The 13,616-nt window shown below is 53.1% G+C and overlaps 1 protein-coding gene across 2 annotated transcripts in view; it reads right to left on the reverse strand.

Moving 5' to 3' along the window:
• Positions 1–13,616, reverse strand: part of LOC122388579 — an 84,700-nt gene that overhangs the window by 48,952 nt on the left and 22,132 nt on the right. Inside the window, exon 1 of one of the 2 annotated variants that reach the window (XM_043379767.1) lies at positions 13,160–13,455. The exons of the other annotated variant lie outside the window; for it this stretch is intronic. Coding sequence (XP_043235702.1) covers positions 13,160–13,215 — 56 coding nt within the window. The 5' untranslated portion in view covers positions 13,216–13,455. Of the gene's footprint in view, positions 1–13,159; positions 13,456–13,616 lie in introns of those variants that run through there. 2 annotated transcript variants of the gene reach the window in all.

Here is a 13,616-nt window from a genome sequence, read left to right on the forward strand (position 1 = left end):
GGCCTGGGAACTGGAAGGGTGTGTGAGGGGACGCGGCGTGCCGGCCGCCTTTTTTGTGCTCTGTGTCACGACCCCTGTATCGTGTGACATTTTGGCCATGTATTTGAACCGATACCGGGCTCTGCTCGGTCTCACTTCACTGTTAGTCGCCGACGAGTTCACTTCGCTCTCAAACGCGGACGGCGGCGCTCTGCTGCCGCTCACGTCTAACTTTTCTAACTACTGTGTCTGTGCTGTACTGCTGCCATCTCGCCGTCTTCGGTCAATAGCGAACTCTTCTATTTAGAAGACTGTGTTTAAGTGGTGGTGGTGTGAGTGAAACCGAAGTGGCGAGTGGAGGAAAGGAGAGCGGCGCGCAGCTCACAGTTCTCACGGTGGCCGGGTCTACTCACTATTCCTATCAATCCTCTGTCATCCTACATTATATGCATGCCGCGAGGTGTGCTCCTTATGCGCTCTGAGACGGGCGCTGTTGAACGACCCAACATGCATGCCGCGAGGTGTGCACCTTATGCGCTCTGAGACGTGCGCTGTTGAACGACCCAACATGCATGCCGCGGGGTGTGCTCCTTATGCGCTCTGAGACGGGCGCTGTTGAACGACCCAACATGCATGCCGCGAGGTGTGCTCCTTATGCGCTCTGAGACGGGCGCTGTTGAACCTTTGATCCGTAAATTATTCATCCGTGTTTATTTATTTACCGATTAGATACTTCCCTTCTTCATTATTCGTTCACTGCCTCTATTAATCCTACATCCTCTCACAATTTCCCCCGGCCGCCAACCCGAATGCTGCGAGACGTAACAAACACTATACAGTCCACACAAGAAAGCCAGAGACGTCCGCAACATTCGCTGGTCCTCCGGGCCGGATAGTATCAGTTAAGAATGTAAGAAGTCAAGAAGAGAATGTACAATAAGTCGATACTGTGCGTGAACGACCGTCCGTGACGTCGATAAGTTCTGCTCCCACCGTGTCAGTCGAATTGAGAAGCATCGTGGACCGATGGAAGACGCGATGGAGACGGAGCACCAGGAGACGACGCCTGAGAATTGCGAGCCTACAGGGCAAGAGGAGACGGAGACGGAGAACCGGGAGACGATGCCAGAGAACTGCGACCCTGCAGGAGGAGAGGATGGAGATATCACCGCTGAACGGAAGGCATTAAAGCTTCATCGCGGTCGCAAGGCGGCCATGTTCACACGCTCGTGTAACAGGGCTGACGCGCAAATAGCGCGGCGAGCCAGTGAAGAGGAATTGAAGAAGCGGCTCGAGACGCTGCACACAACGCTGGACGCCTTCATGGAGGCAAATGAGGAGTTCGTAGAGAAGTTGCAAGATGTGAGCGAGTTGGAAGAAGCGGAGGAGTACGCCACAAGAATAACAGCACGGCACGCCGAAACGGTCGCAAGAATTGAAGAGGCGATAACTCGCCCATCAGCGAGCCGCTCAGCGTCACGCACAGGAATGCTCCCCCTACCATCGGTGCAACTTGAGGAAGGAAGCAAAGTGTGCGGGTCTCACATATCACGAGGCTCAAAGGCTTCAGCCACTTTCAAGGAGGCTGAAATCACCGCGGAATTGAAAGCTCTCGAACTAAAGCATCTCAAAGCAAGGAAAGAAAGAGAACGAGAGATGAGAAAACAGGAAGATATGCTGGAAGAAGCAAGGAAAGAAAGAGAACGAGAGATGAGAAAGCAGGAAGATTTGCTGGAAGAAAGGGCTCTAGAAGAGGAGGTGGAACGTGCAGCTTTGAAGGCGCGTCTCTGGAAGGCAGCTGGCAACGAGTTGGAGTGGGAACGAAGACACGACTTTGAAGATGAGGTCGCTGTGGAAGTGGCGCCTAGTCGTCAAAACAACACCGGATGCGGCCGCGAGAAGGGAAACGAGCAAGAGCAAGAACGCGTGGTCAGTGGTTTGGGAGAGCTCCGGCGCGAGCCGCCGCCACCGAAAGCTACTAGTACCTCTCCGATGGCCGACGAGACGCCGAGAACTGCCAACCAGGACCCAACCAGCTGGGTGACAGCGTTGGGTTCCGAGCGGCGATGTGACGTCCCGGGCCCATCAGCATTCGTGAAAAGTATACCACGTCTGACGCTGCCTACCTTCCGAGGCAGCCCTGAAGAGTGGCCTCGCTGGATCGGCCTATTTAAGGCTCTCGTCCACGACCAGCCGTCTCTATCGGACTCAGAGCGAATGGCTCACTTGCAGAACGCAGTAGAAGGGCCGGCAGCCCAAGCTATTGAAGGCATGCTGTTCAATGGCAGCCTCTACCTGGAAGCTCTGAGAACCCTACAAGAAAGATTTGGGAGAGAAGAAGACATCATCCAAAGTCACTTGAGGAAAATCTTCACTTCCAACCCACCAGATCTCACGGATCTTCCAGCCATGGAAAAGTTCTACGCCATCGTTCATAACACAGCGACCGTCCTACAGAATCTTGGCTATTCAAGCGATCTGTCCAGTAGTGAGAACCTCAGGAGGGTGGTGGAGAAGCTGCCGAATGAGCTGGCCCGAGAATGGGGTCGTGAAGTGTTTCGGCTACGGCCAAAACGACCCACTCTGAAGACCTTCAGCGAATGGCTTCAGGTGCAAGTCAGCATCCTCAGCTTCTCGGCCGTCCAGTCTGGAACGTCGGAACGGAAACGTGCAACAGGCACGCAGCGTGAAGGAGCTGTACGGAGGACAGCGCTCACGACTGGAGCGACCCACGAAGCTGGAGAAGTGGAGCCACGTTCACCGCCGCCCTGTCTGGTGTGCAGTGAAAAACACAGGGTAACTGACTGCCCGTCGTTCAAGGGCAAAACATTGGAAGCGAGAATGGAGATGGTGTACGAGAACGGTCTTTGCTTCTCATGTCTGAGGAAAGGCCATTGGACCAGGAGATGCAGATCCTCACGGAAGTGCGGCGTGGAGGGCTGCAAGCTCACTCATCATCCAATGCTACACAGAACCTCAAGAAACGCGAGACACGATGAGGGAAGCTCAGGGGAAGAAGACTCTACGAGTGGATCATCAACGGCTGCGGCGCCACATCGGCAAGCTAAAGGCAGGGGAAACTCGCCGTTTGTAGCAGCCTCCCTCAGCAATGAGACCGACACACTGCTGCAGGTCGTTCAGGTTCGCGTCCACGGAGCGGCCAAGTCAAAGGACGTCCTGGCGCTGCTAGATACCGGAGCTCAGACATCACTGTGCAGCGCTGATGTTCTGCAGGAGTTGGGCATCACCGGGGACCTTCGCCAGCTCTGCATCCAAAATGTGGAGGGAAGCGGAGCTCAGAAACCATCTGAATGCGTTACCCTGACGGTTAGCGCACTCGGCGATGGTGTGAAGAGAGGGTACATCGAAATCCCTGAAGCCTGGGCTGTACCATCACTGAATGTGACTGCCCCAACGGTATCTCACCGCCAACTCAGGCAATGCAAACATCTCCGTGGACTAGCATTTCCGCAGTATGATGGCGGTGAAGTGAAACTGCTGCTCGGAGGGAACGTGCTGGAAGCTGTTCTCCAACAGGAAGTACGAAAGGGTCATTCCAACCAGCCAGCAGCTATAAGAACCGGGTTTGGATGGGCACTAGCTGGTTCCATATCAGCAGTGAAGCCAAGCAGCCTGCGCCAGGTTATGTTCCTGCAACGCAACGCCCAGAGCAGCGACGACGAGCTAGCAACCACCGTGAAGGACTGGTGCACGGAGGCTTTTGGGACCAAGTACGACAAGCCTGTGGAACAGTCCCGGGAGGATGAGCGTGCGCTGTCAATCCTGAAAGGCAAAACAAAAGAGCCTCCGGACAGGTATGAAACAGGCATGCTGCGGAAGGAAGACCGGGTGGAGCTCCCCGACAACGGACGGATCGCAATGATACGGCTCGAAGCCACGGAACGAAAACTCAAACGCAACTACGACCTGACCAGAAAGGAGCAGTGCCGTCACGTGTCAGGAACGCTGAATCCTGTAGACGACTGCTCAAGAGAGCTGGCCGCGTCAGAGCTAGCGCCAGACTGCAGATGGCTCCGCGGACCCGGGCTTCTGTGGCAAGATGAGGGAGACTGGCCATCAAAGCAAGACGCAAGCCCGCTCAGACCAGGACAAGAGGAAGTGAAGGAAGAGAGCTTCATGGGACTCACAACCCAACGACAGCCCGTGCTACCAGACGCCATGAAGAGCTCAGGCTGGCTCAAGTACCGTCGAGCGGCGGCCTGTGTGAGACGTTTCACTCACAACACAGCCATATGCGCCTCAGACGATGAAACGCGTCTCAGCGGACCTCTCAGTGCCCAAGAACTCAGGGATGCCGAAGTCTGGATACTCAAACGAGTGCAGAGGACAAGCTATCCGGAGGAAACCCACAGTCGGGCGCTGGGGAACGAGCTACCTGGAAAGAGTGATTTGCTTCCGCTCTCACCACACCACGACGCAAGGCGAGGGAGACCAACAGTTATCCTCTCCGATAACGGCGCCAACATCGTGGGAAGCTGTCTTGAGCTAAAGGCGGAGCTGCAAGCCATGGAAAGAGAGATCGCAGGAAAGCTCATTGTCTTCGAACTTGACCGGCTCTTCAACCTCCCGGCTGCTAGCCACATGGGGGGAGTGTGGAGGAGAATTGGGCGATCGGTGAAGAAATTTCTGAAGAAGGTGATGGGTCCACAGGCGCTCACAGACGAAGAACTTGTGACGGTGCCCACTGAAGTTGAGCACATAGTCGACAATCGACCCCTGATCCACGTCAGCTTGGAGCCGCCAGACCCAGAAGTTCTGACGCAAAATCATTTTCTGCTCGGTGGCGCTTCGAGGCATCTCGCGCCAGGGCTCGTGGAAAGACAGAGACATGTGCAGCCGACACCGATGGAAGCATGTCCAAGCTGTGGCGGAACATGTGTGGAAGAGGTGGACAAGAGAGTACGTGCCGACTCTCATCCAGAGGAGCAAGTGGCGCAAGGAGCAGAGAAACCTGCAAGTCGGGGACTTAGTGCTGATGGCAGACCCAAACATGTTTCGGGGCTCATGTCCGTTGGCCCGCATCTGCCGCGTGTTGCCGGCAGCGGGTGGCAGAGTCCGGTCGGCCGGGCTTCAAACGGCTATCGCGAAACTGTACACGCGACCAGCCACCAAGATCTGCTTCTGAGAAGAGGAATGCAAGTGAATCTGCGCGGACGGAGAGTAGGAGGATGTCGAAAACATGAAGGAAAACGAGGAAGGAAGAAGACGATGAAGAAGAAAGGGGTACAACTACATTGAAGCGGAGAACGGGACGAACCGAGAGGAGAAAAGTCAACACATGGCGAGCGAGCGCCGTGTTGGTCGGCCTGGTCTGGCTCGGCTTATTCGCTCAGCAAATGTCTGATGTCCATGTGTGCCGCTTACTAGTGAGTAGTCATAGGAATAGCGTGTGAAAAGTTTGTCGGTCATTTGTGTGTGTTCGGAACGTACGACCGAACACAGGGGGGAGTGATGTTGCCGACAAACTAGGCAAATGTCGCGCCGCCGATGCCGAGCCGAGCCGCCGCCGCGCCGCCCCTCACCCCGCCCCGCCGGTCCCGCCACCGGGCCGGGCCGCCGCCCGCCCAGCGGCCACCTGTCGCCGCGCATGGTTTTTTTTTCTGAGACAGAAGCAATGGGCCATATCGACGCCGCGAACGGTGGACTGGCGTCCCCCTGTGAGCCTGCGACCCGGCTGACCTGTGACCTGTTCCGAATGGGGCCGGCGGGGCCCTGGGCCTGGGAACTGGAAGGGTGTGTGAGGGGACGCGGCGTGCCGGCCGCCTTTTTTGTGCTCTGTGTCACGACCCCTGTATCGTGTGACATTTTGGCCATGTATTTGAACCGATACCGGGCTCTGCTCGGTCTCACTTCACTGTTAGTCGCCGACGAGTTCACTTCGCTCTCAAACGCGGACGGCGGCGCTCTGCTGCCGCTCACGTCTAACTTTTCTAACTACTGTGTCTGTGCTGTACTGCTGCCATCTCGCCGTCTTCGGTCAATAGCGAACTCTTCTATTTAGAAGACTGTGTTTAAGTGGTGGTGGTGTGAGTGAAACCGAAGTGGCGAGTGGAGGAAAGGAGAGCGGCGCGCAGCTCACAGTTCTCACGGTGGCCGGGTCTACTCACTATTCCTATCAATCCTCTGTCATCCTACATTATATGCATGCCGCGAGGTGTGCTCCTTATGCGCTCTGAGACGGGCGCTGTTGAACGACCCAACATGCATGCCGCGAGGTGTGCACCTTATGCGCTCTGAGACGTGCGCTGTTGAACGACCCAACATGCATGCCGCGGGGTGTGCTCCTTATGCGCTCTGAGACGGGCGCTGTTGAACGACCCAACATGCATGCCGCGAGGTGTGCTCCTTATGCGCTCTGAGACGGGCGCTGTTGAACCTTTGATCCGTAAATTATTCATCCGTGTTTATTTATTTACCGATTAGATACTTCCCTTCTTCATTATTCGTTCACTGCCTCTATTAATCCTACATCCTCTCACAATTTCCCCCGGCCGCCAACCCGAATGCTGCGAGACGTAACAAACACTATACAGTCCACACAAGAAAGCCAGAGACGTCCGCAACAATAAGATTGAATTTTCCATGTCATACCAATTACATATATCTACAGGGTGTCCCATAAGTTCCTTCTCACCTAATTTTTTCTTTTAGAGGCTCTCTTATTTAAAGCCACGCTTAATTTATTTTGTAACTGAGCTTTTGGGGTTGCCATGGCAACTGTGAATGTGCTCCACGGTAACTAATTCGTCTAGACAAAATATTTTTTGCCAGAGAGTTCACTTCCTGTGGAGACGGCTTACGCCGCAACATAGAGGTCACCGATACGGGAACGTCTCGGTATTTAGTCCGCACTGGGCCATTCACGACGGTTGAGGGTGATTGAGGCCATCCAGTATGTAGCCAATGTCTGTCGCTAACTGGACGCACAGTCAACAAGTGACGCCGATGATTTGTCGGGAGTCAATCGCTGCAAGTTTATGCTCTTTTTTTGTCAGCTTTCACGAGTGAGCCATGTGGCCAAAACTGTGTGGCGCCAAAATGGCCGTCAAAAAGGTCTTAGCGTTAGAAAGTTGGTAAACATGCTTTTCAGGATGCATTACCAGCTGTCGAAGAGTATCATTTCAGGGTACCTAACTCAAGGTGACTTAAGTTCTACTTACCGGAGTGCTCAAAACAGTCAAAAACGTCTTAAAATGGCCAAACATGTGTTTCGTTATGCCTCAGGCTAAAAAAAACTGGAGGGCCGATGACATCAATGTGGTCATCTGGACTACCTAGTCCGTGCTCGAGATAAAACACCCGTCCAAACCCCAAAACGGTCCCATATGGGCGACGGAAAAGGCCTTTGTGTCATCCCGCTTTATTCCTATGCAAAAGGCCAGGGTCACGGTAATGTGGGGTAATATGCGTCCAGACACTGATCACGTTGCGATTGATACTCCAGAAACAGTCTTGGGACGCAGAATGCTTCTCCAAGAAGATCAAGGAGGAGTTTCAGCTTTCTAGCTTAACTCGAACCGCAAGTATGACCACATTTTTTAGGAGAAAATGGCATCCGGGAGGTCGTAGGCCCATCTTCAAGCAAGACAGTGCATCAGTGCACAGGTCAAGCAAAGCTTGGAAGCAGTGCCAGGAGACTGTGATAGGCGTCTGTGGCAAGATCACATCCCAGGCAACTCATCGGATCCAAATTTCATAAAAATGTGTTGGGAATATTGAAATCGAGGCTCGTCGAAGCGAAGCGGTGTTCCAGCATTGAGGAGCTCACGGCCCATGCCAAGTCAGTCTGGGCTAACTTCAAGCCTGCTACGCTGCCAAACATGCCGGTTGGCATGTCGCAGCATGTATTCATGTGTTTGCCTATGAAATGGGGAGCACATTGAGGGATTATAAAAATATCAAAACGCAATGTACTCTGTTTTACATGCAATTATAAGGTGAGAACGAACTTATGGGACACCCTGTATATAATGCCAACAGCCCCCATATTTATAGATAATAGATCAATTACAACGTTAGGCATACCAGTGCCTAACGTTATGGACTGATCATTCACGTGGTTTTATTTATCAATGCACACATCAATCCCATTGAAAATACTCACATCGAGGTGCACCATTATTAACAGCTCGGGCACACGTCTCAAACACAGTGACGAAAAACGCGTCAACAGTAAGCGCTCGACGCAAAACAGTGCCAGTTGTTTGCCCCACAAAAGCAGTAGATTGGAAAATTAATGACGTTGGTACGTGAAAACACCAGCAGAAATGTTACCGGAAGCAAATATTGCACGGCAAAGGTCTCACCAAATACAAGCCAATCTAGAAAAAAATGAAATGGAACTAAATGCGGTGCATACCTACACAGTGAGATCCTAACGTAACACAAAAATTATGTAGGTATGTGATTGTGGGACCCCAACACATCCTTCAAAGTTCAAACACATTTCGCATTATTTCCATCTAAAACCTTTATTTTCATCGCCACCAGCGGCTATCACGCCCTATCCGTCACTAGCTGCCTGCGTTATAAAAAGATGAGCCGTATACCGTTTCGCCGGCCGGTAAGAGCCCCGTGATGGCGCGGCGGCTCCCACAGCGTCCGTTCAGAACGGGCCTTGGTTTGTTCCTAGCAAGGTTCCTAGAACCAGTCCGGCCCTGTGTGTCCGTCCATCGGCGTTTTTCAGCCCGCAGCACGTGCCGCCGCATCTATACGACCTCCCGAGCAGTGTTCACAATCAATTCGCCTCGCCAAAATCAGCCAGAATGCCCCGCCGAAATTGGTCAAAATACGGCCCACGGCGGCCGACGGGCCGTCGCCGGCGACAGAGACGTCGCCCGGCGAACGACGTTAACCCGGGACGTGCCGACTGTGCAGATGACTCCATTAGATATCGACGAGAGAAATAACGTCACCAGCGCCCGAGGTTTCATCCGCTGTCCCCGGCTGTTTTATGCCCAAATCGTGTCGTGCAGTGCCGCCGGCATTTTCTGCCGTGACAAGCCGAGATTGCGGCAAGAAAATGCCGTCCCAGCACATGTATTGATTGTGCTGTGTTCCTCTGGCGAGTAAAAACCGGCAGCCGCCTGGTACGTGCCGCCACCGTGCCACCCAGCGGAGCGGCCGTGTTTTTACCATTTCGGTCTCCAAAGCCCATCGTATGTATGCTGATTTGGGGCGGCGATGGAATTTTAACCGAGCTATCGGCCATCCGGCTATAAAGTATGCATCATAGAAGCTCGCCGTTCAGTAATGGCACCGACTAATGGCGTCGCGTGTGATTTTCATAAATCCCCGGAAAATGCGTCACAAAAGTGCCGGGCACGCGATATTTCTGCGCTATTTCGGTGACGGAAATGGCCACGGTCGTCATCTCCACCTGACCAACTGTCATCTCATAAAGGCAGTGATCGATTTATGGAATATCGAGTGAGAGGGATGTTTCGAAATTACAAATCTAGTGCAGTGGATTGAGGCAAAATGCTAATACTTCTGGAGATCTGAACAACTTCCAATGTACAGCATTACAGAAACATGAAAAATCGAATTTGACCAGTGACATTGACAATATTTAGCTAAAAGCGATTACCTATAACATATCATTTAGAAGACCACCACACCAAGACTCGAATAAAAACAAGACCATAGGCCCAAATCGAATGGTTCGCTATACAATTCCACAGAAAACAGCACGTATCCTGTCGAGTTTCGAGCCAAACCTCACCAGACCATCGTCTCTAGCCGTGGCGAGGTCCCGAGATCGCATCCCGACGGACATTTGCATACCCTCATCCGGCGGGCCTCCCGACACCACAGTCCAATAAAAACGGCTGAATTGTCTCAGCCAGACCGTTCGAAAATTCATAGATCCGATTAATTATGCATGATCAACGTCCTACGACCGGGCTGTGGTCGCGACGGCGGCGGAGGGGGCGGCTGGGGTGTCACCGATCCACTCAATGTGCGCCCGTTGTGCGGTTCGGGACCGCGGTTCTGCAACTGAGATTAGAGCGGTCCGAGCGTACCGCTGACAGGGCGCATTGTTCTCGGTGACAGTTCATTGCTGAGGGGTGTTGGGTACGGTGTAGCGGTTCCCTACGATTTACCAATGTACCTGAATAGCGCGGCACGAGACTACACACACATCAGTATCAGATAAGGCACAGTATAAAGTCAGAAACCGTCTTAGGTTACCGTTTGCGATTATACCGTCGTTCGCCGTATGGCAGAGATTGCGTCTCATAATCCAACAAATAGCCAGCCGCCTGGCGCCGACCCTTGTTTAATGTATTTTTGTGGGCCTCTTTGAAGTTTACGACTCATTTGGCATCAGTAACGATCGTCCGTATACCCATGCTGAAATCGTTACGGCCAAACATGAAATGCAGCGAGTGATTAGAGCCAGCTCCAGTAGAATTGTGCGTTTTATTTTAACTATCGTGTTTGCGATTACTCGCGTCGGATAGCAGGCCATTGTTACAAAGTCAATAAGCTGATTTTATTCCACCATCAAAGTGCAGTAATCAGGATAGATCGTGAAAGGCTGTAAACTAGTTTTAAATCGTTGCGGTTGCTTGTTTAGCGCCTGAAACAAACATGACAATTCCCGATTTATGATGTGGCGGTACATTCCTACAGGGACTGGGAATGCAATGACATCAATGGGCCGTTTTAGCTGTTGAGGAAAGTAAATAATACGTGTGCACGATACACTTTAGGCACCCAGACAGAGGCAATTCAATTCGACAACATAACATATTTATCATATTTAAATATTTATCATATAAAATAATAATATAAAATATTTACAACTAACACTCATCAATTTTGAGTAGGTACCATTTAATAATAACTAAATAATCAGAATTTGGATGAGACAGAAGACAGCAAAAAAAAAAAAACGTTTCAATAGCAGGAAGGATTTGGACCATCGAGTATTGACCGGCTGCCATTTGGCCCATCGTCCGTTGAGCGTTTGAACATTTTGCCGACGTTTCTGGAATTATCCCCAGTTTAAACGGCGCCCAAAGCCAAGGACGGGAACCATCACCGGTCACAATGGCAGTTGTCTCTGGCGAAACGGTCTCCGCCCTCGGACGATGACCGAGCCAAACGGGCTAACTTCTAAAGGCTGAAACAGACTCTTTCCGCGTTCAGGAAATCGCATGCGAGAGCCTATTCAAATACATTATAATTCTTCTCGCATCAATCGCTTGCGGGAGGTGCGTGCGATTGAGGCGAGCGTGCTTCCATGCATTTGAATGGGCTCTCGCATGCGATTTCCTGACTGCGGAAAGAGTCTGTTTCAGTTTTAACCATGAACGGAACGGCGACCGGCGACGGGCGACCGGGCTACGGGCGACGGGCGGATAGCGACGGAGCGACGGGCGGAAGAGACAGGACGACGAAACGAAACTGGCTTTTGTAACAAAGCGGAGTCGGCTCACAGTCGCTCATTCTTCTTTGGGAAAATAGCGCTCCTCTAGAGGACATCAGCGGTGACCGTGGCGGTCACGTTTTAGGTCACCATGGGTCAAAGGTCAACAAAGGTCGGGGGCGGTGCAAGGGGTGCAGGTCACCAGACGGCACGTGCTAAGGTCTCAGACCACCCACGCTGCCAGGTGGTTTTACACACCCTCACAGCAATCGGCGTCAAACACCCGCGCTATAAGGTGTCCGCCGTGATTTGTGGTCGACTGGATGAATGAACAACTCGGCGGAGAGTCAATAAACGACACAGGGGAGGTCAGGTAACGGCGTGAGACCATTGAAAGAGGGTCGGGTCACCGCACCAATACCGGATCGAATTGCAACTGATGCTGCAGTGACTTGCTCAGACATTTACAACACCGACAAAGCTATCGTCACTCGGTCACAACTTCTAATGACCCTCCGTACCAAGCCTAAAAAGGTTCGCCGCGTGGGCGCAGTCAAAATGTGCCGGCGCTAATGTCATCGACCACTACCCAAACGGTGGCATGTAGAGTGTCCTGTCTAAAAATGTCGAGTTTATGTCATAACCTGTCACCACCGATGGGTCTCAAAGCTTCCGATGGGCATTGTTATCGGAGGTGCGCCCGGTTTTCCGCACACCGCCCGCTCCTGGCGCCCCGAGTATCAATGCCATCATTCATTGAAATCGGACAGAGTCCGCGCCTAGGTTGGGGACGGGTTTGGACAGGGGCCGTAGCCGGGACAAGACAGGATTGTCGCGCGACACCATCGCGTGTGTGTCGCGTCCGGAGCGCACAGTTTTCAGTCGTGCCGCCGCCTTTGGGGCCGCTCACAATCCGCCCTGCTCGACACACCGGCGACTAAAAATGCCGGGGCCGGTTCTGCGCTCGACGGCGGCGGCCTGGGAAATGACAAGAGTCCGGACATGACACCTTGGCCATGCACTGCACGTGTGCATGAGCACCGGTCGGGGCAGCACTCAGCTCGGGTTGCGAGTTAACTAAGAGCAGGGTGGGTATGGGCGAGCTGAGGATAAGTAGGTGGTGAGTGAGCCACTCTGTGTTTACGGTCGCCGCCGTGTGTATTTGTGTGCCGCGGTTGGGACGACGGGCAAAGTGGTCCACTGGCACCGACTAAACACGAACCCATCGCAAGACGTTGAGGTCACATGGGATGATGTCGCGTCGTGAAATTGCGCCAGTAGTGTTGGGAAGAGAAGAGGCGAGGATTTCTGCCACAGTAGACTACGATCATGATTTACACTTGAGCTAGCGCGTTACGACTAAATGGATGAACTCAAGAAGGCTCGACGCTTTATTTGCCATTGTGCGCGCTTCATATAGCGCTTCAGTGATATGGAACGGGTTCAAGACAGCTGTTATGGAGCCCGCTCTTCGCCTGCCCAGCCCGCCGGGTCGAGCCTCGTATAATTGTTATAGATGGCAGATAACCGAATCATATACATGATACAGCGCCATATACGTCTGCAATAGTAATGAATGTAAATGATCCCTAAATCAAGTAACAAAGATGACCACACCGATGCAAGTCAATAAAATAATAAAACTGCCGTGTAAATTAGTTTTTGACACCGAAGATCCGATATCAGCGCATCTAAATCCATTTAAGCGCTCACTAATTGCATTACCCTTGCAATCGTTAGCGACATCGTGCCATTACGTTTGATTCACGCCCGGAGTCTTACCGTGTGTCATGCTGCACTATCTGCATCACGTGGTCCAGACGGTTACTGGCAGCCATGGCACCCACTCACCACCGCGCACTGCTGTCTACTCACAGCCCGTTCACTTTGACACTGAGTCCACCGCGCTGGTTCACTCTTTGACCTCTCACTCTTTGGCCTCTGACTACTCTAACCACAATAGCGTCCGTCCGTCCGTCCGTCCGTCCGACCGACCGTGCGCCGGGCCGTGCTCTGGCGTGCCGGGCCGTGCTCGGTCGGGGCGGCCGTGCGGGCGGGCAGAGCGCGCGCCACGAACTGCCGGCCGTCCGCCGCCGTCGCCGCCCGCCCGCCGGGCCCCGCTAACCGACTTCGGAGCAGGCGTGGCGCCGTGCACTGCGGCACAGTGTCGACCGCAGGGACAGGGGCAGCGCCCGGGGTGGGTGCTAACGGGTGGGAGTGGGAGCGGGTCACGGGCAGA

Source organism: Amphibalanus amphitrite, unplaced genomic scaffold (assembly GCF_019059575.1).
Source record: "Amphibalanus amphitrite isolate SeventyFive unplaced genomic scaffold, NRLGWU_Aamphi_draft 000327F_arrow, whole genome shotgun sequence".
In the NCBI taxonomy this organism is placed as follows: Eukaryota; Metazoa; Arthropoda; class Thecostraca; order Balanomorpha; family Balanidae; genus Amphibalanus; species Amphibalanus amphitrite.